We start from the raw sequence: 27,879 nt of genomic DNA, 5'->3' as shown, positions 1-27,879 counted from the left end.
CACCGGCCGCGCCGCGCGCGGCCATGTCAGCCGACGTCCGCCGCCGCCATCGTCGTCCTCCTCCGCCACGGCTTGGCGAGTGTGCTCGGGTAGAAACTCCGCGGGGGGGGGGCGCGGCGGTTCTCCAGGGCTGTGCCCGGGGCTCGGGTGTTGGACGCACGCGAGCGCAGGCGGCGGACGGATGACGGCGCGAACATTTCCTTTTTGCTGCTTATCCTGGGATTTTTCCTTGAAGGAAGTGATCTAATCTCTCTATATTCCAGTTCTTCAGTCCCCCAATCTGCAATCTTCAGTTAAACCACAAAAGAATCCCAGCATGTGCGGCAATCATTTTCTTGTTAGAAGAGACTTTAGTTATCTTTTAGTATACACTTCTTCAATTGGACAGAACAAGGATCATTAGCATAATCGACATAGTTACAGCTAACAACAAAGAGAGCTGAAATGAACATGCCATTGTACTTGTAGTTTGATATTCAGTAGAGGATAACATGCTTCCAATTCCAAAGTACTACTCGATTTTGGAATATATAGATCGATGGAGTAATATGCTTCTAGATTTACATTGATGGGACGATAAATATCGTCTCAGGCTATACAACACAACTCTTGGAACAGAGAAATTACCAATCTGCCTAATGCAGAGATATTTAGGTAAACAGAGAAACAAAATACAGCTTTTGGCCGGTTCATCAGCCGGTTGCTCCTAGCTCCGGGCACCCAAGCTTGTCATCCTCCTGCTGTGTGGGCGGAGCGCGGCGGCAGAGAGGGCAGATGCAGCCGAGACGGAGCCAGTCGAAGATGCAGCGCTGGTGGAAGGTGTGGGAGCACGGCATCATCCTGAGCTTATCCTCCGCCACGAAATCCTGCAGGCAAACGGCGCACTCCTCCCTCGCGCCGGCCGCCGTCACCAACTCACCATCGTGTGGACGACGACTACGACGACGGCGACGACGGACGGACGCGGCTGACATGGGTGCGAGCGCGGCCAGTGGACAACGGACGCCAGCGCGGGCGGTGGTGGACTGACGACGGCGGCGCCGGGCGGATGGAAGACTACGGCGTTACTGACCCAAGAGACGGAGTGGCACGGAACGAAGAAAATCCGTGCTTCGATGGCGTATTCTGAAAATAGCACGAATTGGATGGCGTATTCTGAAAGCGGTGCGTATTCGATGGCATATTCTGAAAAATCTCCATTATAAGAGAGAAACGAATAGGGTAGCTCATGCTCTTACTTAACTGGGCATAAGTTTAAGATCACGCCAAAAGTGGAGATTGTGAGCACCTCCATGTATCCAAGACTTGTTGAACTAGGAATGAAATCCCTATTTTGATCAGTAATCCACTAATACATATAGATCTCTATTAGTACCGGTTGGGAACCGCCTATAGGTGCCGGTTTCCTAGCCGAAACCAATTTGACGTCACCAATACCCAAACACGTATGTACCAGTTTTAGAACTGGCAACTATAGAGAGATTATAGGTGCTAGTTTTTACCCCCCACAACCGGTACCTATAGTTTTCAACGAATTAAAAACAAAAAGAACCCCCAAAAGAATATAGGCTATTGCCGCTGCCACCTTCTTTCCAGCCACTGCGCGTCGTCGCCACTTCACCACCTTCTCCACCACCACCACCACAACCGCCACCACTGCTACCACTGGCCTTCTCCACCACCGGCATCGTCGCCTGATGGAGAGGAGAGGTCGTCGCTAGATCCGGCCGCCGCCTCGCCCTCTACCGTCGGTCTTCTTCACCAGCGGTGGATCTGGAGGAGGAGAAGGCGGGGGAGGGGGGGAGGCGGATGCAGCAGAGAATGGCCGTCCGCGCTGGTCTTCTCTATCGCTGCCGCTGGATGTAGCCTTCCGCAGGCGGCCGCCACAGTCCTCCTCCACCTCCGCCAAGGGAGTGGGGGCCGGAGGTGGAGGTAAGCAACCGGAGGGGAGGGCAGCAGACGTGGAGGCAACACCGCAACCACCTCCACTGACTCCGGCCACCACCTCATAACAGAGATGAGGAGGAGGGAGGGAAGAATGGAGGAGTGGAGTATGGCCAGATGGATAAGGACTAAGAATGGAGTATAGGTGCTCGGTTCAGCTCGGCTCGGGTGCTCGTTCCCATAGTTTATTATAGGTGCCCTTTTTTAAAAAAATAAGTACAAATACTATAGGTCCCGATTTAATTTTATATAGATCCAGCACCTATAATATAAGTATAGATCCTAGTTTTTCTAAAGTATAAGTGCCGGTTTTAAATAAACCAACACATATAAGCCGGTACCTATTATTCTGCTAATATGCCGTATAATGTATTACGCGTACATATGCCCAATTGATGGGGCCGAAATTATTGTAAAACTATAGGCCTGTTATAACTCTCACCTTATTGATGCATCGAGCCCACATGTCATACAATGTTCTCACTTCTCAGTGTGGCGAAATGGCGAGTCTTACAACCACTCCACATCATTGTATATAGGAAAAAGTACGAATTACCCGCCTGAAGTATTACGGTCGTCCGATTTATCACCCTAAACTATAAAACCAGACATTTAACATCCTTAATTCTTCAAACTGGACAAACAACCCCCTATCTTAATATCATCTGTTTTTGATCCTACTTGGCGTCCAACGTGGCAATGAAATTTTGTTTTAATCCTACCTGGCAGTAGGGCCCACCTGACACCCTCTATGGCCCTCTCTTCTTCTCTACAACACACCCGCCATAACCAGAGAGAGAAAGAGAGAGAGAGGTAGTAGAGGGTGGGGGTGGGGCTAGGAGCAGGAGGGAGGGGCAACCTCGCTGCCCATCCATGCCCATCCACGCCCTCTGTGAGTTCTCCTCGCCACCGGCCGACCTCGCAGGAAGGGGACCAGCAAGTCAACAATGATGGCAGTGAGGAGAAGGATGCGGCGACTTGGCTGCACCGATGGCTCTGGTGACGGCGCCCTCCCCGTCACACCCGCCGGCCGTCGATTGCTCTCTCGCCATGCCCGGCCGTCGGCCGCCCTCTAGCCATGCCCGGGCCCGGGGTAGCCGACCAACTCCTCCACTCCGGTCAAGGACAGCCGCCCGAGTTCCGCCGGCATGGCCCCGTCTCCACCACCGCCACCTCACCCTGCTTCGCCGTCGTCGGAGGACAGATGCCACTTCATCGCCTCGATCTACTCCGCTGACCCCGTTGTCAGGAGGCCAACACTGGCCGTCGTCTCCTCGTCGTGGGATCCCTCGTCGGCTGGCCCTGGCCTCTGGCGCGTCGGCGTCGCTCTAGTGGAACATGTCTCTGCCGCCAGACTTCCCGGCTCCGGTTGGCACCTTCTCCTGCGACCACCGCCGACCGGTTCCCCCTCCCCACCGCTCCCGTCGTGACCTGGAGAGCACTCCTAGCCGTGCCCCCTCCCTGCCGCTCTCGCCGCCGCCTGGTGCGCCCTCCCATCCGTCGACCGGTTCTCCTTCCCCGCCGCGCCCACTGCCGGCCGGAACCGTGCCCGCCGTTGCTCGCCCAGCTAGGCTCGTAGCCGCTCGCCTCCAACGATAAGAGCACACACAGAAAAAGTATTAATATGAGATGTGGGCCCTACATTATTTTATTTTATTTTTTGTTGATGGGATTTCCACGTCGGCGCCACGTGTATGCCACGTAGAACTAAAACCGCTCCGGATTGAGTCGGGTGGGGGGGGGGGTAATTCGTCCGGTTTCAATAGTTTGAAGTTTAATATCTCTGGTTTTGTAGTTTCGGGGGGTAATTCGTACTGTCGCAATAGTTTAGGGGGTAATTCATATTTTTTCCTTGTATATACTAAAGCGGACCCATGGAAATGCCATGTCATCTGCCATCGGTCCGGTTGCACCACACGACGCGGTTACTGCACCCAGGAAGAATAAATCGAGCACCATTACTTGGGGAAAATTTACCTACTTTCAACATATACCCTATTTTAGAGAAAACTATGCAGCGGAGACCATATATTTGGTGACAACTTAAAAACGATTGCATAAAAGTTGTCAAAAGATCTAAAAGAAATTCACACATACAGGTAAGATGATTCGAGAGAACCATACGAAATTGCACAACCTAATTCAACCTAGTTCGTGAGATACAAAATTAACAAATGGCTATGGAAAAACAATATTGCTGATTTGCATCTTTTTCTTTACTAGTAATTGTATTTTTTTTTATCTCACGGACGAAGTCAAGTTTGGTCATACCGGTAGTTCTCTAATATCACCTTTTTTGACATTTTTTAAAAGAACTTTTAGGATGTTGTTTGCATGCCCTCCATCAAAGTTGTGGCTTCCGACATATAGTTACCACTGTTTTGATGAATTAAAAATTAAAAATTTAATCTAAAATGAAATAAGATAATTTATCCGAATGTTATTAACATAATCACATATATATATATATATATATATATATATATATATATATATATATATAAAGATCATGGATTTGTAGATTTAGGAATACCCAGCTTAAAAAAATTTAGATCTAGAGTTGTGCCAAGAAGACCTAACATGTCTCTTCTGTACTACTTGATATGTGAAACTTGACTCCATCATCCGTTAATCCGATCACAAGATGTGCCTCGCTTCACGTACGTGAGCCTCTTTGACCGTTTGCAGCCTAAACTTGTGTTGCATCATAGGCCCATGACTATCATATCTTCTATCGTCACGCCACTCAGATCATTCCTCTCTTGATCGATTTCTCGCAAAATTGAGCACACCGCCGAGCCCTAGCCTCCATGATGTTAACCGTTGATACTTCCCCACTGCTTGCACTACTAAAATCTTCTATTACCAGTGAGATTTTATGTTATGTAATCATTTAGATGGGTAATGTAAATGAACCATAATAACCATGTAAACCTATTCCTAATAGATTGATACCAAAGAGTTTCCCTCTGCTTCTTCTCCATGAATATAACAACGCACCACCGACACCGAGCTCTTGTGTGCCTCACTGTCTCCATGGCCGACACCATCATCAGCACATCCAACACATTTCCTTTCAATGGCTAAAAAAGGGAATCCCCATGCCTGAGAATGTGCTTTGTTCCCATCCGTTTCCATACCGTAGTCATCAATCTCATGTTTGATGTCATTGTGGTTCTACATCCAGGATCCACGTTCCAACCAAAGCAAATGTCCTTTTTGGATACTAACAATACCATCATATTCATAACTCTCGGTTCCCTATAAAATATATATATTCATGACTCTCGGAAATGTGTTTCACTACTCAAGGTGTTCTCGTCTATATCCCACCACAACCCACACCATATCTCTTCATCTCCTCTCTCTCTCTCTCTCAGCTCCCTCTCTCCCTCTCTCTCCATATTCGTATTACATGATAAGAATAAGATAAGTAACATCTGGTATGGTACAATCGTGGTTGAGTCAAACCTACTCAATTAAGCCAAGGTCACACCGGTTTATTGAACCTAACCTTGTATAAGAACGTAACCCATGCGCGAGCCTAAGCAGAATCAACTTGTTTGAGTGGTTCAGCAGGTCCGTTAGGACCAATTCCATTAGAGTTTACATTGGTTTACCATTTTCTTTTGTTCATAAAAATTGATGGGTCATCTGCTTTCTTTCATTCCTGTTATTTTACCATTTATTTATTTTCTTACTTGATGTTGTTGTCCTGAACTAGGTTGTGATTAAGGCCCCTTCGGACCCATAGAGCTAATTTTGGATTTCAGTATAAAAATTAAACCGTGATCAAATCATATAGCACTCTAATTTATATCATCACCTTTTGTTTTTTCAGTTGCTATATTGGTAAAGTTGGAACCAGGCTTCCCATCATTGGCTGCTCGGGGAACCCAATGAACACCATCGGATCAGGCAGCCCACACAACTATCAACTAGCCCATGCAATGGTCGAGATGCACTTGAGGAGAAACACAACAAGAACCTAGGACCGCCCCTGGTAGGGGTGACCTCGTGTTCATCCCTATGGCCGCTAGCTGGAACCCAAGCTTGGGACCTCGCCTCTCGGGGGCATGGTTGCTGCTTGCCCTCGAGATCGGCCCTTGCAAGGCTGAGCTTGGGGTAGCGCCAGCGCATTAACCGTGATGGGACGCGGGGTGCTATAGCTACCGTCAACAAAGTAAGCCTTGCATAAAATGCCAGGCGATGCTTACCAACTCAGGGTGTAACAGAGGCGACATGTGATGCTTACCAACTCACGTGCACCATCATCACCCCTGCGGGGAAAGAGTGTGGGCTATTAGGCAACATGGTTATTTGCCGGTGCCACTCTATCGGGCACAACCTTTTCACACTTTCTTCTACCTGAGACTAATTAACAGAAGGTTCCTGCTGGCGTCAACAATGCTCTAGGCTTCTACTCCAAACCTTGCATGCACACTCAGAACGCGCAGCCAGGTGGCAAGGCCTATACCCTAGTTGGGCACAACAGTCAGGCCCATTTGTCAGTAAGTAACATGACCTTCAATAGCTAACCCCTATACTGGGGTCCACTAGTGATGGACCAACCACTGTGCTGTTCTCGCGTGGACTATAAGGAGAGAGCTAGAGCTGCTTAGAGAGGACAAACACACATAAAAAAAAAGGATATTACGCTCCACGTAGTTTTAGCTAGCAATAGCTAGCAAAGTTTCACCCCTTGTAATTAAGAGTTGGAATAAGAGATCCAAACCCACTGTCTCACATGTCTTAGACTTAGCAGCTGCACACATGTTCCCTAACTGAATCTAAAATGGAGTTCCACTAGTTTTCGTTATTAGAGCTTGGGCTCCGACAGCAACGCATAGGAAATGGTACTCCCTCTGTCCAAAAATAGCTGCAGGGATGAAGGGAGTAATTCTATACCTAATAAAAAATACATAAGGATTCTTATTTCTTTTCTTTGTACATTGTCCATACGTCGCTCGATAGGCACATGCCTTCAGTCTCCGCCGCCGCCACCATATCGATCTGTCTCCGCATGTGTTTTCTCTTCAATTGATTGCAAAAATTGATTTCCCACTCCTCCGTCATCATTTTCCCCTTTCAATTTGACTTTAATTCACCGGATTTAATCTCTAGCCGCCGCCCAGGCCGAACCCTAGCGCCGCCGCCACATCGATCTACCTACCCATGCGTTTCCTCCTCCAATTGATTGCAAAAATTGATTTCCTTATCCTCCCTCGTCATTTTCCCCATGATTTCTCCTTTAAATTCGGCTTTAATTCGCCAAATTTAATGTCTGTTGAACGGTCACCAATGATGGCCGGTCGACGAGCTTCTCCTGGCTTTTTTATCTGAGTTTTGTGGATTCGCTCCGATTTTGGGGAAACCAGAAAGAGGAGATCGAGTGGATCAAAAGTCCTCAATCAATTTTAGGTGATCGAGAAAGACTTGCCGGATTTGATGAGGGAGGACTGGCTCCAGCATCGTGCAGGCACACGGGATTATCTTCCAGAGGTTGAAGACGCTACAGAAGCGCGTGGGCAGCCGACTGTGCTAGCAGGGCCCACGGCTCCACTTGTGGGAGAAAAGAGAGGTAGGTCGAGTGGAGAAAGGTTGGAGATAACCGACAGTGTTAGGGCTAAAAAGGAAAAAAATAATGAGCTTTTGGGCAAAAGCTCATTATTTTTTTCCTTTTTAGCCCTAACACTGTCGGTTATCTCTAGGGGTGAAAACGGAGCGAATACGGACGGATAATGCTCTTACCGTATCCGTTTTCATATTGTTAGGCGGATACGGAAACGAATACGAATAAGTCGGATACGGAAACAAATAAGAATTATCATGGATACGAATAAGGATCGAATATGATCGGACACGAATACGAAAACGAATATTTCTCGGAATATAGAGACCACTCAAACTGCTCGTAGATACAAATGCACCACATATATTTATCTAATTTAATATAAATATCATCGTTGTAGGACGCATCACAGATTAAACAAAGTGTATCGTGTTCAAATCGAAACACGTTGAAAAGTTCAACACATATTGAGTTCGAGTTCTATAGGTAACACAGATAAGATCAAAATAGTAATTAGCCCAAAAGCAATTTTCATTACACTTGCAGTCCGATGCATGAAAGCTGCAACATCATTATTCATCCATTTCATCCATCAGAACATCATCCTGTTCCATGTCATCATTATTCTCCTCTTTTTCCTACAGGAGTCGAATAATATTGTTGTTATATTAAGAAAAATATTCATAGAGGTAAAATAAGAAAATAGCTCACCACTATCAATAAGTTTGCCAGATGCCTCTCTACGCTTTCAATGTCCAACTCATTGATGATAGCCTGAGTCTTATAACCTAAGAATGATGCCAGATCAGATCATGGATCAGCTATACATATATTGATATATACAAGAAGGAATGGCCAAATAAGCAATGAACACAGACACAAAGTGTACCATTGTTAGCTGCTTTAATCCAATCTTTGGTGCAAACTAAAGCTTGCACAGCCTCTGGATCAAGACGGGTGCGAAATGGATCAACAACACGGCCACCAGCACTAAATGCCGACTCAGAAGCAACAGTTGACACTTGAATACATAAGAAATCACGAGCAAGTTTGCAGAGGATAGGAAATTTTGCTTGTTTGAGCTTCCACCAAGACAAAATATCAAATGGATCTTTGGAAGTCCATAGTAACAGTGGTTGTTCCATGTAAATTTGTAACTCGGTTTTATCACTACAAATTGGCTGACTTCTCTCAAGCAAAAATCTTTGAAAATGTTGCTCATGATCATGGCTACTGTCATTCTCATTAAAGATATCATCAAACTCATCAGTATTATGAACAGGATCAGATTGAATTTGAAGTTGATGCACATGCATTTCAGCACCTTTCTTCTTTGATGTTGCACACGCACTAGTAGCATAAACATCAAACAATTTTTTGATAACCCCATTGAACTCATCAAATTTTTCTGCAGCTTCTAAACCATAAATCTTCATACCATAGTACTCTATTGAACTTGTTTTGTAACGTGGATCAAGGAAGCATGCAACAGCAAGAGCCATATTCGACTTCTCCCAGTACTTATCATATTTAGTTTGCATGGCGTTTGCCATGGTTTTTATTGTTCCATCTGTACTGTTACACCAATCAGCAATAGAAAGCTTGATGGAACAAAACTTACCGAAAAAATGATTGGCTGTTGGATATGTAGTACCAGAGAATAGTTCAGTTGCTTCATGAAATGGCTTCAAGCACTTGCATAGTGCTATTGCCATAGACCAGTCTACCTTAGTTGGAGCACACTTTGCATACTTTCTACCATGCCGAAGAAACAACCTATCAAAAGCATTTCTGTAGTAGATAGCATTCTTCAACATGAGAAATGTGGAGTTCCATCTTGTAGGAGTATCCATGGAAAGGCCCTTTGTGTTATCCAAACTAACTTCCAAGGCACACTTCTGAAATGCCTCAAACTGCAGTGGCGAGTGCTTTAGAATTGAAATAGTATTTCTGATCTTTGATACAGCTCCTGTGATTTGTTTCAGACCATCTTGTGCAACAAGGTTCAAGATATGATTGAAACATCTCACATGAAAGAAGATGCCATCGCAAATTAAAGGAGAGATTTTACGGAGTTTTAAAATAACACCCTTAACACAAACATTATTAGACGATGCATTGTCCAAAGTAAGTCCAACAAGCCTTCTATCAAGATTCCAATCAACTATGCTGTCATAAAACTCTTTGCACATATTACTTCCTGAATGATGTCCTTTTACATGCATAAACTTAATGATCCTCTTTTGCATGTTCCAAGTGTCATCTATCCAATGAACTGTGATGCACATATAACTTTTATTTTGGTTAGATGTCCACATGTCCATGGTTGTGCTAAAACGGCATGAGAGTGTAAGCAAATGCTGCCACAATTTCTTCTTTTCCTCTTCATATATGTTTAGAATATCCTTTCTCACAGTAATGCGACTCTTAATTGGAAAAGTAGGGTGTAAAGACTTAATAAAATCCACAAAGTAATCATGCTCAACAATGTTAAAGGGATACTCATGCATGATGATTGCCATATAGAACTTTTTCAGGCTAACCGCCTCATCATACCTGTATGTCTCAATAGCTCCTTCAGTATCATCTTCACTCTTTTTCATCTGTAGTTGTTGTTGACCTGACTTGATGTTGTGCTTGTTATTCAAGTGATTCCAGAAAACAGAACTGCCACAATTACTCTCACACCGACGTTTATATGAGCACTTGTTGCATTTAGCATACTCCTCTACAATCACAGTGTCATCTGACCTTTTCTTGCTTACCTTATATTTAGTGTAGTGCTGCCAAACTTCTGAACTACACTTCTTTTGCTTCTTAACAGGAGGAGGTAAAACCTCAGAATCATCATTGGTTGTCAAATCAATTGCATCATTGTGTGCCAAGGCACCAGCAGCAGGAGAAGTGTCCTGCGTAGCTGCCGTAGCATGGCTTGGAGGTGCTGGGAGTTGCAAAACTAGAGATGATGCAGTGGTACTTGCAGCTGCACTTGCACTACTTGCACTACCAGACTCCATCACCAATCTAGACACAAAGTAAAAAAAAAGCACATCCAAGATCTACATCAGTTTATCGATCTCATGAAAGGCACAAAACAAAGGTTACAGGAGAAGAACAAATCAATGGATTACCTAAGAGATTAGTGCATGCAAGAGGCCTTGCCACCGGCGGTGGTGACGGCTCCTAGCCTCCCACTGTCCCACGATTTAGGGAGATAGGAAGCACAAACAAGCACTAGGGGGATTGAAGTCCAATGCCCAGCAACTCCAGCAAGGAGCCAAGGAGATCTAAGACAGCCGCCACCACCATCGCCGGCTTGCCGCTGCCGTCGTCACCGCCGCCGCCGCCGCCGTCGCCCATCTGGCAGCTAGGGTTTAGATAGCTGAGAGAAAACTATGTGCTGAAATTGAAGGGATGGGCTGGAGGCTGGAGAGACATCAAGCGTTACGCGGATATCCGCGCATCTTAATCTCCGGATATTCGGCTCCGTATTCGTATTCGCCGGAAACTGCGTTACCATATTCGTATCCGTATCCGGAGAAAAAATATCCGTATTCGTATCCGTATTCGAACTATCCGAAAAAAATCTGCTCCGAACACTATCCGTATCCGTTTTTGACCGGAGCGGACGGAAACTATCCGCTCCTTTTTCATCCCTACTCAAAGCTAAGAAAAGATTTTGATTAACTTTTTTTAATTATACTGTACGGAAATACTAATGTTTCAAGTTATTTCCCAACTCCCAATAACACACGGACATTTTTTTTCGAGTATAATACAAAAAATTACTTGAAAAAAGAAATAAAAATCAATACCAAAAAGTTAGGAAAGATACCAAATATCTCATACTCCCGGGCATCCCTACGTAAATTGTGCCAAACAAGGCAGAGGAAAGCGTCGTGCGGCTGGAGGATATTTCTCTTTCCCCTCGGCCGCCTGCGCCGATCCCCATCCCTCCCGCGGCCGCGAGCGACCAGGGGAGGGCCGCCGCCGCCGCCCCCGCCGCCGTTCGTCCCGCTTCTTCCGCCGCATCGCATACTGGTGAGAGCATCCACCCATCCTCTCTCTCATCCTCTCGAATTTCACGGGCGTAAACCCTAGCTTCAGTTCTAGATCTAGAAGCTATGTTCTCTCAATTTACCTTAAACCTTGATACTAATAGCAGTTCGTTCGTTCACCCAGAAAAAAAAATTGTGCCATGTTATAGAGACTGCTAAAAACATCACATGGAATCGCTGTGGAAGCTGAGCTACTTGCTCGAGCCAGCGTCGCTTGCCCTCATCTTGACCGCCGTCTCCGTCGCCTACGCGTCGGCGTCGCGCGCGCTGGACCATGGCAGGGAGATGGAGAGGAACCTCGACTTCTCCGAGGCCTCCATCACGCTCGACCGGTCGCAGGCGCTCATGATCCCGCTCGCGAGCTCCTGCAGCCTGCTGCTGATGTTCTACCTGTTCTCGTCGGTGTCGCACCTGGTCACCGCCTTCACCGCCGTGGCGTCGGCGATGGCGCTCTTCTTCTGCCTGTCGCCGTACGTAAACTGCGTCAGGTCGCGCCTCGGCGTCGGGGACCCGTTCGTGTCGAGGTGCTGCTCGAAGCCGTTTACCCGGTTGCAGGGGTTGCTGGTTGCGATCTGCGTCGGCACGGTGGTTGCCTGGTTGGTATCGGGGCACTGGTTGTTGAATAACCTGCTGGGGATATCCATATGCATAGCGTTCGTCAGCCATGTGAGGCTTCCCAACATAAAGATCTGCGCGTTGCTGCTCGTCTGCCTGTTTGTGTACGACGTTTTCTGGGTATTCTTCTCGGAGAGGTTTTTCGGAGCAAATGTTATGGTGTCCGTTGCCACTCAGAAGGCATCTAACCCGGTTCACACGGTAGCAAACAAGCTCAGTCTGCCTGGATTGCAGCTGATTACAAAGAAGCTAGAACTTCCAGTCAAGCTTGTCTTCCCCAGGAGTTTGATGGGTGGGCTTGCTCCAGGAAGCAGTCCTGGGGACTATATGATGCTCGGCCTTGGAGACATGGTAAGTTAATTTATATTTCAGTTTTTATTTATGTACTGCATTGGTAAGAATGAGATCGAGGTCACTCAATGTTTAAGACAAAAAGATCCTTGTAATAATTTTTTCACTGTAATTTGAGATTACTCTTTTTTTTATTTGACAGCAAGCTATGTCTGCCATTTCAGCTACTTCTGTTAGCATATATGCACCGTTCACATCCTATAACTACCAGGAAAACCTGCTCTGCAACAAAATGTTTGTTTACTCTGTTAAAAACCAGGCAGATCAACTTTTTTGAATTCTTCAGATGTTGCACGATTAGGTAAACAATGATTGTTCAAACAGATTGAAGTCTTGAAATGTCTGGAAACTCTTCACTGTGGCACTAAAAACTAATGTATGTCACTGCATTGTTGTTGGTTTGCTTTATCACACACTGTTTTGTAGACATAATATTCACTGATATTATTGATCTATTTGCATATCAACCTTGGTATTTGACATGAAGTAGTTGCATGACTTGAATTATACAACGACATGACTTTCAAGGAACAATGCACAATACTGTGTATGAATTACTGCATCGCTCATCTGACTTTGCTCATGCTTTTACTGTGTCAACAGTCAACTGTAATCAGTTCTTCACTTGTGTGTGTAGGCCATTCCAGGGATGCTTCTAGCTCTTGTACTCTCATTTGATCACCGGAAGATCAAAGACATGAGTGTTTCACAAGACATGCCTCCCTCGAAACAGCGGAAATATGTATGGTATGCGCTGACAGGTTATGGTGTTGGCTTGGTAACGGCTTTGGCTGCTGGGATCTTATCCCAGTCTCCCCAGCCTGCTTTACTGTACCTGGTAGGTGTTCTCTTGTGATAGAATCAACTTTTCAAACATCATTTCTGTATGATCCTTGTACTACTGAGTTATATTTTCCTGACTTTGCACATTGGTGTGGTTTGATCAGCTTTTATAAAGCTATGACGCCACGCTTATGGTGTTGACTATATGTGTTTCTGACAAGAGTTTGTGACTTCAGGTACCATCAACGCTTGGGCCTGTTATGTATATGTCATGGTTGAGGAACGAGCTATGGGAGCTATGGGAAGGATCCAGGCCAATTATAAACGACAAAGCTCATTTGTTGGAGGTTTAAAATTCAACAGGACGTGAAAAATGGTCTCGACGTCCTTGATGTAATCTGATTACAATTTATTTCAGCCATAGTCTAAAGGAGAATATTTATAAGGTAGAATGCAGTGATGTAAGGTTATACCCTATTGTTCTCGCAAGAGGGAACAAGATGTATCACTTATTAGCAATAATATAAAGGTGTCTTTCATCTCATGGCTTCGATGTTTCAGTTCAGTCATGGTCAATTACTTGAATGCTGAGGCACTGCAATAGCTCATGCCACCAGTAATTGACTTAGTGTTCATGTGCTAGACCCTCAATGCAACTGATTTATTTTTTACATATCTGAGTTATTTTACAGAGCTTATTTTACAAATGCATCCTTGGGAAATCTTATTCTAGTAATGAACCCTTTGGATTAGTCTTCTTCTGAAGACTACAATAAACTGACGAAGCTCAATTGGTTTGATTTGTATAGCTACATCAAGAGTTCAGAAGGGCTTCTTATGATTTCATTTTGTTAACTGAAAAGAATAGTTAAATTTTCTTAAGGAAAGAGTGTAATAAAGATCAATCGGCTTTAAGTATCCTGCCTTCAGCGTTACTCCCTCCGTCTATAAAAAATTAACCTAATACTAGATGTGACACGTACTAGTACTACTAATCTGAATATATCTCTGTTCAAATTCGTTATTCTAAAATATGTTATATTGAGTTTCAGGTTTATTTTTTTAGGACGGAGGGGTACATATTTGTATGCTGATGCTAATTTGTCTGTCCATTCACCATCACAGTATACTCTGAACAAATTGATCGTACCGATACATCACCGTTCTTTTCACCTTGCATTGTCATCCATGCTTTGTTCTCTTATATTAAAAAAAATAAAAATTCTAGTGGTTTCCACATGTTACATTCCAATATTTCACGTGGTAACACAAAGGAATAAGTTCACCGGAGGTCCCTCAACTTAACAGCGAGATTTTTTGAGGTCCCTTAACCACAAAACCAGAAATGTCTACCACTAAACTTATTCAAACCGTTCACCGGAGGTCCCTCGGCAGTATTTTTGCCCTATTTTGCTGACGTGGCATCCTAGTCAGCAGAAAAAATTAAAAAGGTACATGGGGCCTACATGTCAGCTGCACATATTTTTTTCTTCTCTTTTCTTCTCCTTCTCCTTCTCTTTTCTCTTCTCTCCTCTCTCTTCTCCTTCAGGCTGGTGGCGGGCGCAGCCGCGATGGCCAAGCGCGGCAGCAGAGCAGTGGCGGGCTGTGGGCGGAGCGGACGATGAGCGGAGGCAGCGGAGCACGGCGGTGGAGCGGAGGCTACGGGCGGAGCAGCCGCGCGCTGTGGCCGCCGTCGTCGTCGGCTCTCCACCGTCGTCGTCGCCGTGGGCGAGGCTACACGGCGCGGCCGTTCGGCGGCATCGGCCAGGCGTCGCAGTGGCCATGCATAGGTGGCTCGAAGTGCCGGCTAACGATGCACCCTAGTCGCTCATGCTCCTCCTATGCCGCGGCAGCGGCAGTGGTGGTGGCGGCAGCGTCGCCGACCTGATCGCATGGTCCTCCCGGACGCCCAGCTCGCGCAGCTGCAGCAGGAGAGTGTCCACGCTCGGCGTGCCATCGGCGTCGTGGACGGTGGTCGGCGCAGGCGCGGTGACCCTCATCGTCTTCGCCGACGTCGTGGTAGCACTTGACGTCGTAGCTCATACGCATATACGCCGGGTACAGATGGCCGCATGTACATGCGTCTTCGTACAAGCATATATATGCATGCATGGAGACGACCAGCTATAGCCTAGCTAGCTTCTTGTTGATTTGCCGCCAGATAACATGCAGACGTATATATTAGCCAAGCATGTGTATATGGCTGAGCACACTCACATGTATATATGCCATTATGTGCAACGGAGGAGCGCGGATGCAGGGGGTGCAGCGGAAGGCGAGCGCGGCGGAGGAGCGGCGACGGGCGAGCGTAGCGGTGGGCAAAGCAGTGGAAGGCAAGCTAGGCGAAGCGGAAGACAGTGGATGGGACGAGGAGCTCCCCCGTGCTCGGCCGCCACCACCGCCGTGCCCCCGCGGGTGGCCGACGATGCTAGGAGAGGCACCACCGGCGGGAGAAGGGGAAGAGGCAGAGGAAGCGATTGTTTCTTGGTCGCCGGCCGCCTCCCCCTCCCTCCCAAACTCGCTGGCCGCCGCGCTCGTGCTCCGCTACTCTGTCCGCGGCCTGCTCGCGCTCCACTGCTCGGCCCGCCGCCGCGCTCACACCTTCCGCTGCTCTGTTGCCGCGCTCGCCCTCCGCTGCGCCGCCCGCATCCGTGCTCGCCGCTCCGCCCGCTGCCTCTGCTCCGCTGCCGGACGGCCGCACCGAGTAGCCTCGCCCACGGCGACGACGACGGTGGAGAGCCGGCGACAACGGCGGCCACGGCGCGCGGCTGCTCTGCCTGCAGCCTGAAGGAGAAGAGAAGAGAGAGAAACGAAAAGAGAAGAGGAGAGAAGGAGAAGAAAAGAGGAGAAAAAAGATGTGAAGCTGACATGTGGGCCCCACGTGTTTTTTTTTTGCTGATTAGGATGCCATGTCAGCAAAACCGGGCAGAAATACTGCCGAGGGACCTCCGGTGAACGGTTTGAGTGAATTTAGGGGTACACATTTCTGGTTTTGTGGTTAAGGGACCTAAAAAATCTCGCGGTTAAGTTGAGGGACCTCAGGTGAACTTATCCTAACCCAAATCAGCACAGCCCATGAATAAGACGAACAAACTCCCACGTGTCCAAAAGAGGGTGACAACAAGCCCAAGTTAGCCCAGTCCTGATACAAGTTGGGCCGCACCAAATTCAAATTCTTGGAAGAGTCTCAAGTAAAAAAAGAGGGATTTTCAAGACGGTTTGAAAGTTTAGAAAAGTATATTTTTCCGTTTAATATTATAAGACGCTTTGTTTTCTCTTTTAAAATCAAACTTCTTTAAGTTTAGCTAAATTTATAGAAAAACATAACAATATTTTCACAACAAACGTACCATCAAAATATTTAATGAAATTAATTTGGTAGATGTTGCTATGTTTTTATAAATTTGATCAAATTTAAATTTTTGTTTTAGCAGCTTATAATTAATATGAAACTTTATTTAAATCAAACTTCTTTAAGTTCAGCTAAATTTACAGAAAAAAGTAACAATATTTTCAACATAAAACAAACATACTATCAAAATATTTAATGAAATTAATTTGGTATTGTAGATGTTGCTATGTTTCTATAAACTTGATCGAATTTAAAAATTTTGACTTAGAAAATTAAAATGACTTATAATATGAAACGAATTAGAGAGAGATGTTCAAAATCATCGTTTCATCAACTTCTGTCCGAAAATATCAAGCAAGATTCCAAACCGGCCGGCATTGCAAGATTCAAGAAACTGCGCTCACCATGCATGCTCCATATGGACCATATTGCAATCCCATTTGCCTTGGCGAGTTTATTTTAGGCGCCATGCATATGGCGTGTGTATTAATTTTGTCGATTAAGTGACTAGTGAGGGTGGTTGGATGGAGAGTAGTAATGTACGAAAACTATTTCAACTACTAGTGGCAGACACTATTGATGACATATGGAGTTATAGTACAGAACTAATTACTATAATTATAGTCATTTACACCGAGTTACAAACTAATTATAATTACAATATGCAGAACTGTAAAAACTTACATGCAAAATCTGTATATATCTTATACAACCAATTTTATACTATTAGATAATAACGGCATTTATTCCCTCCTTTGCTTTAAAGAAACTAAAGCTAATTCTCCCTATGTCCCTAAATATTTGACGTCGTTAGCTTTTTTAAATATGTTTGACCGTTCGTCTTATTCAAAAAATTTAAATAATTATTAATTGGTTCCATTTCATTTGATTCATTGTTAAATATACTTTTATGCATACATATAGTTCTACATATTTCACAATTTTTTTTAAATAAGACGAACGGTCAAACATGTTTAAAAAAGTTAACGACGTCAAATATTTAGGGACAGAGAGAGTACTATACAATTTTTTGTTCAATGACTATGAATTACAAATGGTAACTTGATGGATAACAAGAAATTTAAGTGGAATACAAGCCTAAAGACAGTTATAACATTATCGTACCACACACGCCCATAAATCTTGTATGATAATTTTTACGCAGTGTCTATATATATAGAGAGAGAGTTTCGTGAAATTTACTCTCTTTATTATCAAAGCATGGAAAATCCGTGCTACACATGTTTGTATGCCATACAAATAGTTCATTATGTAGCGAGCTGCTTGGTTTCTGTCATACAAAAGTTCATAATGTAGCGAGCTCCCGGCTGGTTTCTTGTCCTGTATGTTCGCGTGAACTTGATAACGGCATAGACAAGGACGGATTGGGTTTGGGCATCGGTATTAGGGCTCTCCTTAGCATGGAACGAGCCACGAACTTGTTCACCGCTTCCGTGTAATGGATCCCGTCCCAGGAGACGTACTTGGATGGATCGGCGCACAGCGTCGACGCCCGCAAGGTGCAGAACGCCGCGAAGTCGAAGTTGTAGGGGTTGCCGCCGCCGCCACAGCACGCCGCCAACGGCGTGTCGCCGAAACCTGCATGCATATAAGCCACCGTACCACATGATTATATGTCAATAGTATAGAGATATCCAAATAGGTTACGTCTTATATGTACCGGTTCTTAATTATAATCTCGACGCATGAGATATTTTTGGCCCACCCAACCCTTCACTACACCATGACACAAAATCTCTAACAGATGATCTCGGTTGGTAAAGACCACATTTAGAGGCATGCGGTTGATCGACAAAAAAAATTGTTGACCAACTTGAAATGTCCAAAGAAGTCTGGTCAGTAAAGAGATTTCCTGACTGACATATTTAGAGCCGGCGGCACGTATAAAACATCATATATGCCCGTTCTATAACACCTCATGTGTGCATGAGTCAATAGCGTGACAGCCTGCATCTATGCAGGGACGGATCTAGTGTGGGTACTAGGGGAATTCACGAGTTCCCCCTACCCCGCTGGATCCCATTGATAAAAGGAGAGAAAGAAGGAAGAAGAGAAGGGAGAAGAGGAATAAAAGGGGGTTGAAATCCGCCCCTACATCCATTGACCGTACCGTATTTGGCCGGAGAGGCGATGATGGCGGTGACGGGGCGGTAGAAGTCGGCGTAGTGGACGGCGGCGGCGGGGAACGCGCGCCGGAGCTGCCGGAGCATCCGGGTCAGCTCGCGGTTGTGCACCTCGGCGAGCTTGTTGAACCGCGCATCGCAGCCGGTGTCCGGGTCGTAGTCGGCGGCGGAGCCCGCGGGGAACAGGGCGAGCAGCTGCGGCTCGCAGCCCAGCGGTATCATCCCGGTGACCACCACCGTTCTTGCTCCGGCGACGATGGCGTCCTACGAGCGATTAGATATATAGTCAACTGACGATTTCCGGCGATCTTAGGATGCAAGTTAGGGAGAAGAGTGTGTTTCAATCTTACGATCACGGCTGATCGAATGACGCCGACGATGTCTGGGACCAAGGTCGCCGCCGCCTGTTCGACGGTGTGGTTGCTAGCCAAGGCGAGGAAGTAGTCGTTGACTCCGATCTCTCCGAAGAAGAAGAGCGACGTCTCGGCGATCCTGCGCCTCGCTGTAGGGTGCATATGCATCACAATTATTTTTGAGAGGAATATGCATCACAATTATTGACAAGATCGATCAGGCAGTTACAAAAGAATGGATTACAAAGGATTCAGAAATATTTTAGCTGTCTAGGGGTTTAGTTTATTTGTGATTTACCCTCTAAATTGTTAATTTTTACAGAGCATATTCATTTCGGTTGCGAAACAAGGTAGGCTATACTTATCCGCGAAAATGGTTTTTCGCAAACGGTTATGGCGCCCGCACTTGAAATGCCGATTTTTGCATACCTAACTCCAAGCGGGTGCTCCACCCAAATGCAAAAACTAGTTTTGGCCTCGTGTGAAGATCATTTTTATAGTAGCACGTTGTTGTTGTGTGCTAAATACATTTTTTTTCTAAAGTAAAGGTAAATTTTGTAAAACTAATATATTTTTAAATTTTTGGTCAATCCCAAAACTTTTGTTTGGTAATGATTTTACAAATCTTTCCCAAATTAAATGAGGCAATGTGCCGTTTTAGAATAAGTATTCCCTCCATCTAATTTTGATAGTCATATTTCATCTTGGCACAGTGAGCAAGGATAAGTAATTCTACTTATCATCTATTTAAATATGTTATTAGTTATTCCTCGTAAACAAACAATTCATTAATATTTACGTTTTTCGATGCCCATGTAACCAATCTTGTGTGGAAGAATGGAGAGTCACGCATTAAATCCGAGAAAATCATTAAGAGGATATGCTGTTGGATTGAAATATGCCTATTAAAGTATTTTTTTTCAGATTTAGAAATATGCCTATCAAAAATAGATGGAGGGAGTATTGTTTTAACAGGTGCGAATATATAGTGTAAGGACTGATGTCAGACAACACAAACAACTTTTGGCAAAATCTATAGCGAAACTGCTTATTTATATATTATAACACCATAATTTAAATATAGTTAGCATACTATGACACTCATAAACACGTTATGACACCAACAAATTGATTTTTTGATTCATGTATGGTTTTACCGTTCGTTAAAATAGGTGTGTCATAATGAGTCATGCCTCTTTGTTACGGTACCGTGGTAAAGTTGTGGGGTACGGCCGTACGGTACACTATTACATCCATCAATTCAAATCTCCACTCTTTGATATGTACTTGCTTGCTTTTCTGCTCGTTGACTTGTAAGCCGTAGACAAATTTGATTTTTACTACTACATACCTTAAGAGTTGATTTGGGTTTTCTTTAATTAATTGGTTTAAAATTTTCGACCGGCATACCTTTTGGTCGGTTAAAATAGGAGCATAAAATTTTTACCTTAAATTTGTTTAGCTAGGTCACCTATAACAGCAAGAAGAAAAGTCACTGCCAAGCAAACACATCATTTTTTTTTTTTAAAAAAAAAGAACAGCTTCTTCTTCCGTCGCTCTTACCGTTGATGGAGGAAGCAAGAAGCTGCAAGGCATCCTGGAACCAGCGCGTCTCGTTGCTGAGAGACACCGGCACCGCCGACACGATGCCCATTCTCGCGAGCACCGCCGGCTCGAGCGCCGTCGCGCCGCCCACCGCGAAGTTCGTCCCGGCCAGCAAATCCGCCGCCGTCTTGCCGGCGAGGTACGGCGTCGGCTGCGGCGCCCTCAGCGCCTTCACTGAAAAACAACCAGCGACGCCATGGATCACACATAACATACTCCCTCTCTTCTAAACTACTATATTTTTTTTACATGTTCTAAGTGACATGTTTCGACCATTAATTTATTACGTGTTATGTTCTTAACGAATATAGAATTAGCATTACATGAATGTACTTTAAAATATAAAACTAGTGATATATCATAAATAATACTTAGTATAGATATGATTAGTTGAAGGTTATCTAGTTCGATTTTCTTTATAAAAAGTACATATTTAGGACGAGGGGGTATATAGCTAGATTTAGATTACATCCTGTGATTTAGGACGAAGGGGTATATAGCTAGATTTAGATTATATGTATGCTTTGCTAGCTAGCTGGTTTGATTTCTTTGATGAAACGATACCGATGAAGTCGATGAGGAGGCGGCCGTCGGAGGAGCGGCCGGTGGGGCGGTGGAAGAAGGTCATCCCGTACGGCGGGCTGGTGGACGGCCCGCCGGCGGTGGCCGGGAGGAGGGGGTTGTTGCCGGTGTCGGTGAGCGAGTTGCCGAAGCAGAACACGCGCGCGTACCGCGCTTCAACATTAACGGCGGCGCCACCGCCGCCGGACGCCGGCGACGGCATGGCGTCGCCGGCGGCGTGCTCTCCGGCGACGAGGACGCGGAGGAGCGCGACGAGGAGGCGTTGGAGCAGCGCCATGGCCGGAGATATTGCCCCGTATACGTGTGCAAAGCTCCGGTGCGCGCGTTGGTACGTATTTGTAGAGCTTTGAGCGGGGCCAGGAGGATGATACTACATCAGTCTGATTAGTCTACTATCGCACTCACAAAAGATATCATCCGATTTGCATTAATCACGTGCAAGGTTAATTTAGAAGGGCAGGTGCATGATGCATCGCGACTGTTGCAGGGATGGCGAGTTTCCAGTGAATAGTCTACTCTGTTCTAACATAGCGACATGTAAAGCTTTTACGCGTTTTTTAAAAAATCACGGATACACTACGTCAGGTTAGAGCTTTTGTAAGGGTGTGTTTGGTTCCCGGTCAAGCTTGGATGGGATATGGCGGTCCAGTTTTTTTTTGATTGTGTGAATATGGCGATCTAGTTTTTTTTAAGTTGTAGGGACAAAGGTGGATTTGGCGGTCCAACTTTTTATTTGGTTAGAGGAAGTATGGTGGATATGTAGGTGTGGTCACCTCTCACTTGAGATGGTGAATATACCCCCATCAAATTAATACATAATACAATTTTACACCACTACCTCCATTATAAATACACATAGAAAAAAGAAAAAAAGAAAAAGAAAAAAAACAGAGCCAGATCTGGGCTCGCCGCCGCCGCCGGCCACCTCGTCCCACCGCCGCTTCCTCCCGCCGGCTGCCTTTCTCTCTCGTCACCCGCGCCGGCTGCCGAGCTCGCCTCCTCTCTCGCCGGCCGCCCTATCTGCCGCCTCGCTCGCGTCGTCGTGGTGAGGGGTGACGCGAGTCACGCGACTCGCTCGCCCGGCTCGCCCGAGCCTCGGGCGGTTTCATCCGGCCAAATCGGCTGGATCCCTCTATCCAGCATCTGGGGTGGGACATTCTCCTTTGGGCCGCCCTATCCCAGTTTCGCCCAGCAAGCAAACACCCTTCAAAAAGCGGCGGCCATGTCCTATCCAGGTATATCCCACTAACCAAACACACCCTAACACAGCTATGTGCTACACCAAAAAACGTGTTACTAAGTGTGGAGATTATGAGTACTACATACCCACACGGCTGGGCCATCCGATTGGTTACAGGGGATAAATCATGTATATATAATATGTATAAGACTAGGATCCATGTATTACATTTACTTGTGTATTAAGGAATGGCATGTAGTTCTGATTTATTAAGATTGTAGATTAGATATATGAAACTTAAACCGTATGGGGATAAGTTTCTACCTTGTAAACCCTGCCCCAACCTATATAAGGTGGGCAGGGAGCCCCCACTAAGGGGCATGAGCATATAGAATTACACCTCAGATCGTTAGATCAATACACAACCCGGCGGATTCAAATCCCCAAACAAGATTAGGGTATTGTCTCTCATTGAGAGGGTCTGAAGTGTCTAAATTCATTGTCTCCGCATCCATCCACTTTTAGATCTCGTGCGCTACCCCATTTATATTATCGAAATTCTAGTTTCGACAGTTGGCGCGCTAGGTAGGGTTGCGTCGAATTACCCGCCAAGAAGTGCGATAGAATCAATTTCTGAAGATGTGCTGAGATCGATCTCAATGAGTTGGACAGTTACAATCTTCCACTCGGGTTTGTCGTTCCAGTCTAATATGTTACTGACGGATTGTAGAGGATCTACGATCACGATTAATTCCCTGTTGTTTTCTTGTTTTGATCTACTGTGCTTTGCATGTATCGTAGTTTGACTGGTTTGCCGGATACCGTCGCCCGTCATCCAGAAAACATCTATATACAGAATATTTATTTCTCACATGCGCGCAGAGCAGCAGCTAGTCCTGCCGGTCGATCGCCAGAACCGACGACGCCCGGCGAAGCTGCAGCCTAGACTATCCAATCTTCGCCATTCATGCTGCACAACCGACGCATGCATGCCAGGAAACATGAGCATGACGTGGTTAATCCAATCGGCAGGCCTGAATTAACTAACAATCATGCCATGCATCTTTTGTCCATCAGAATATTTATTTCTCTGTTTATTACTAACAAATTGGTCGAGCTTTATTATTCTTTACTTTGCATGCTGACACCAAATATTAGTCCCGTATGCATAAGCATGTCAAGCACAAACCAACGTGCATGCAGAAGCATCATCTGTATATGAATGTCTATACGCCTTGTTGCAACTAATCACATTATTTTATGTGTTCACATGCATGTAACGCCGGAACTACCACGTGACGAGTTGGCATGTCGCCGTCCAGGAAATGTCATCATTTTTGTGCTACTGCCCATGACGACCTCGTCTTCACCGTCTGCCTTCTTCATCGCTGTGGATTGGTGTACTCACTTCTACGGTTGGCCTATTATACCGCTGTTGTTGGACGTGTACGTCTTCACCACCGGTTTGCTTTCATCTGCAAATGACTGGTGTCTTTGCCATAGTTGTTGGCCGCCTTATCGGATGCCGATTGGTTTCTTCGTCTCCACAGTTGGTGTACTCTGCCACCGTTGCTGATGGCGACATCGTCTTCACCACCGGCCGCCTTCGCCGCTGCCAACTAGTGTTTTCGCCTATACAGTTGGTGACTCCGCCGCCGTTGATGGACATCTTCCCTTTCACCGTCGACCGCCTTCGTCGCCATCGGCTGGTATTTTTGTCTATACGGTTTGGGTCTATGCCACCACCGCTGATGGGCCTTGTCATCTTCACCACCGGCTTGCTTCCATCGCCGCCGACTGATATCTTTGTTGCTATTAATGAATGATTTTGTTCCCACATCGGCCACCTCTGCTATCACCAAGGGAAATACCAAAAAGTTAAGTCATCATTAATTTTCTTCCTTATATGATATTTTTCTTTTCCACTGCCTCACTACATCAATCGGTTGTCCATTGAGTAGTGAGTTGGGGGCTACAAATGTTATATCATATTTTTTAAACAATTTTCATAATATTTATCTATATTGCTTGTGAAATAATTCGAGTACAAAAGCGTTGATCGAGTTATGGAGCTTATTTCCCTATGCTTGCCGTTGGTTTGTCGATGGATAGTTGCCTTTGGGCCAATTCCTAGCACCGGGGCTCGCTGGATGGAGTTAATGACCCAAGGTGCTAAGTATTACTCGGAAGAAATTAAAAGCATAGATATAAGTAATTTATTTTCTACTCTTAACAATTGTAAAAGTACCCGAGTAGTAAATTCTGATCCGTGAAACTTTGTTTTATTAATGACAAACTCATGTCACTCATATGCATGTTTGGAAAGTGCATTGGCCGACTCCCGGTGTTTGTGTGCTTTTACTACTCGAGTAGAGTGTTTAAACGTAAGGAGTCATCTGCTTGAGGAAACTGAAATCGAGAAGAGTAGAAATACATATTTATAAACATTTTAAAATACTTGAATTTTTTTCAAGTACTGTATTTACGTTAGATACTACTCATCCTACATGTTTATTCTGCAGGATCCAAATCCAGATATACATAGTAGGGATTCATGGCTATAAGCTTATCTCCTACGATTCGGGAATGGATAAGTCAGAACATCGCCACCGGCTTGCCTTCGCCGCCGCCGACTGGTGTCTCCTCGCCTTCATGGTTGGTTGGTCACACTACCGTTGTTGGGTGTCTACGTCTTCACCGCCGGCTAACTTCGTCTGCCACCGACTGGTGTCCTCGTCTACACGGTTGGTTGGTCACACCACCATTGATGGGCGTCCACGTCTTCACCACCGGCCGCCTTGTCTGCCGCCGACTGGTTTCATCGCCACTACGGCCTTCTCGTCTGTCGCTGACTGGTATCTTCGTGCATCGGTTTGCCTCTGTGCCGCCAACTCGTGTTAACGTCATCATGGCTATGCAACTCTGTCACCATTGTGAGGTGACTTCATCTTCATTATCTTCAGCACCGGCAAACTCTATTGCCTATATTTCACCAACCACGACATCTCGGCATGTGCCACCATATTCGACTCCGCACTAAACTACTACAGGTGGTGCTCCAATATTCAAGATTTTTACTCGGACATCTTCAACACATATCTTCACTCAAGCAATGACTACTCGATGAAAAGAAGCTACAGTTCTCAACTTTATGTTCAGTGAGTCGGGGGCTACACAAATACAAGGCTCAAAAATAGACAAGCTTCATGTCAAGATGAAACAATCATTTAATTAGCCAACGAGTCAACTCCGGGAGTTATTATCTTCGTTCTTCGCTTCAGAACAAGCATTTTACTTCAACAACTCCAATTATTTCACTGGGAATTTTGGCTTCCAGATGCTGCCATAGTCTACTCCAAATTTCTCAAATATCATATTCAAGATTTAATCTACATGTCCTGGTCAGACTCAGCTTTGCACTGGATATGGCTTTGTGCTTCCCAAGTTCGGGCATAAGGAGTTTGGAGTTATCAAACAATCAACATAGATTCGACTATTAGTTATGAATTTCAGAATTATGAAATCATGAAAAGGCTATGTTAAGACTCTAACCAAGTACAACTCAATACTTATTAATTACAAAATCTAAAAATATGACTAAAATGTTATTGTCAAGAATCCAAACCTACTTCAATAATATGTATTAATTTCTAATTTCTCTGTTAAATCATTGCAAATAATAAATTGTGACTCCAACACAAGTAAGAATTGGTACGTAGGATGTGTTACATATAAACTTTGGATTGTTTTCATTTTTGAACCAAACAATTTTGGTTGTTTGAAATAAAATAAGTAGTTTTCTCTAGAACTGTAAAGCAAAGTTTACATATACATTTCAGCAAAATCTTATATGATTTAAATTTTAATATTTATAATACAAAATATTGGAGAAAATGGAAATTGGAGATCAGTTTCTCTGTTTATAATGCTCTCTGTTTCTAAAAAAAAAGTATCACTTCTCTGTCTATAAAAATAAAAGAAAATCACGTGCATGATTGCTGACAGCTCCATGGATGCATGCTCAGACCAGTGGGTAGCCATACCCATCAGCCTGGTGAGATATGAAATTGATTGCTACAAATATATGTAGGTCTGGCACCTGCAAGATCAAACGGTTGCCATGCCGGTTTGTATCCAAATAAATAAGCCTGAACAAAATTATCAAAGCATCCATCGGATCGGGCACCCGATCAAAGACCAAATATGGGACACGGGGGTTCCTAAGGGGCGTGTGCGCGCCCGCTGCTTAACTAGCGCAGCCGCGCACCGGCGCGCGTCCCACTGACGACTTGTCCACGTGCTGCCACCGCTAATTATGGCAATTAGTGTTAATTACATTATTTTTAAAACAGTAACAATATAAATAATTCAGTTACCATTTTTTTTAGAAAAGTAATTGAATGTTTTAAATTTGTAGTCAAAAGATTTTGAAATTTGAGTTGAAAGTTTTAAATTTTCATTTCAACTTTTTAAATTTTGACATAGTAGTTTTCAAGTTGAGTTGAAAGTTTTCGAAATTGAAGTTGAAAATTTTCAAATTTGAGTCGAAAGCTTCAAAAATTGAGTTGAAAGTTTTTAAAATTTGACTTCAAATTTTGTAATTTGATTTGAAAGTTTCGAATTTTTAGTTGAAAGTTTTTGAATTTTGAGATGAAAATTGTAAAATTGTGAGTTGAAAAGGTTTTCAAATGCTGAGTGGAAAGTTTTCAAATTCTGAGTTGAAAGTTTTTAAAACTTTCAATTTTAAAATTAAATCTTCTGTTAAATAGTTTAGTTAAATGTTCTAATCACTGCATGCATGTATGTACATGGGTTGTCCAATTATAATTAGGAGATACTACTACTAATTGAGTGTATATGACTGAATCATCGTTGAAAAGTCACTAGGCCCAGCAGGCCCATGTCAGACGCGAAGATGAGGCGCTGCCGTCGCGAAACGCTCGCGACTTGTTGATCTCGCGCATGTGCGCGAATTAGCAATCTCGATGGGACACTCCCCTAGACATGTCTATTATAATATATATACCTATAATAAAGCTAATAAAAAAACTACATCAAAGTTTCTGGTTTTTCTTTGGTCCGTCTCCGTCCAGTTTTTTGTTTTGTTGCCTTTTTTAAATAATTTTATTTTCACGCGGAAGGGTTTTTTAAGACCGCCTTAGGGCATCCATCTTTTTTTTTTTACCGTCCAACAATTTTTTTAGCTGTTTTTTTCTTCAATCTCTAGCGGCCACGTTGATTTGCCTCTCCGTGTGTTTCCTCCAATTAATTACAAAAATCTATTCCAAATTCCTTCCTTGTTACTTTCGCCATGATTTTCCCTATCAATCCGGCTTTGAT

General features: G+C 44.6%; 2 protein-coding genes across 2 annotated transcripts; one reads left to right on the top strand and one right to left on the bottom strand.

The window, feature by feature from the left end:
- Positions 1-11,742: 11,742 nt before the first annotated feature.
- Positions 11,743-13,867, top strand: LOC127753397 (signal peptide peptidase-like 1). Its single transcript, XM_052278881.1, has 3 exons — positions 11,743-12,540; positions 13,178-13,378; positions 13,560-13,867. Exons 1-3 carry the CDS (start codon positions 11,743-11,745, stop codon positions 13,674-13,676), a joined length of 1,116 nt encoding a protein of 371 aa, XP_052134841.1. The 3' UTR covers positions 13,677-13,867.
- Positions 13,868-17,732: 3,865 nt separating this feature from the next.
- LOC127753104 (GDSL esterase/lipase At2g27360-like) lies at positions 17,733-21,645 on the bottom strand. Its single transcript, XM_052278570.1, has 5 exons — positions 21,342-21,645; positions 20,736-20,951; positions 19,170-19,321; positions 18,807-19,083; positions 17,733-18,274 (listed from the first exon to the last, which is right to left on the bottom strand). The coding sequence occupies exons 1-5, from the start codon at positions 21,634-21,636 to the stop codon at positions 17,982-17,984; spliced, it is 1,233 nt and encodes a 410-aa protein (XP_052134530.1). The 5' UTR covers positions 21,637-21,645; the 3' UTR covers positions 17,733-17,981.
- Positions 21,646-27,879: the final 6,234 nt, after the last annotated feature.

Source organism: Oryza glaberrima, chromosome 10 (assembly GCF_000147395.1).
Source record: "Oryza glaberrima chromosome 10, OglaRS2, whole genome shotgun sequence".
Lineage (NCBI taxonomy): Eukaryota > Viridiplantae > Streptophyta > Magnoliopsida > Poales > Poaceae > Oryza > Oryza glaberrima.
This window is presented reverse-complemented; position numbering and strand designations above follow the sequence as displayed.

What these genes read in the sequence shown, in the direction of transcription:
- LOC127753397 (XM_052278881.1), top strand. Translation starts at nt 11,743, where the DNA reads ATGGAATCGCTGTGGAAGCTGAGCTACTTGCTCGAGCCAGCGTCGCTT. An exon ending in TGCTCGGCCTTGGAGACATG is followed by an intron (nt 12,541 to 13,177) that starts GTAAGTTAATTT and finishes TTGTGTGTGTAG; the next exon opens with GCCATTCCAGGGATGCTTCT. An exon ending in AGCCTGCTTTACTGTACCTG is followed by an intron (nt 13,379 to 13,559) that starts GTAGGTGTTCTC and finishes TTGTGACTTCAG; the next exon opens with GTACCATCAACGCTTGGGCC.
- LOC127753104 (XM_052278570.1), bottom strand. Translation starts at nt 21,636, where the DNA reads ATGGCGCTGCTCCAACGCCTCCTCGTCGCGCTCCTCCGCGTCCTCGTC. An exon ending in CCTCCTCATCGACTTCATCG is followed by an intron (nt 20,952 to 21,341) that starts GTATCGTTTCAT and finishes GTTGTTTTTCAG; the next exon opens with TGAAGGCGCTGAGGGCGCCG. An exon ending in TCATTCGATCAGCCGTGATC is followed by an intron (nt 19,084 to 19,169) that starts GTAAGATTGAAA and finishes AATCGCTCGTAG; the next exon opens with GACGCCATCGTCGCCGGAGC.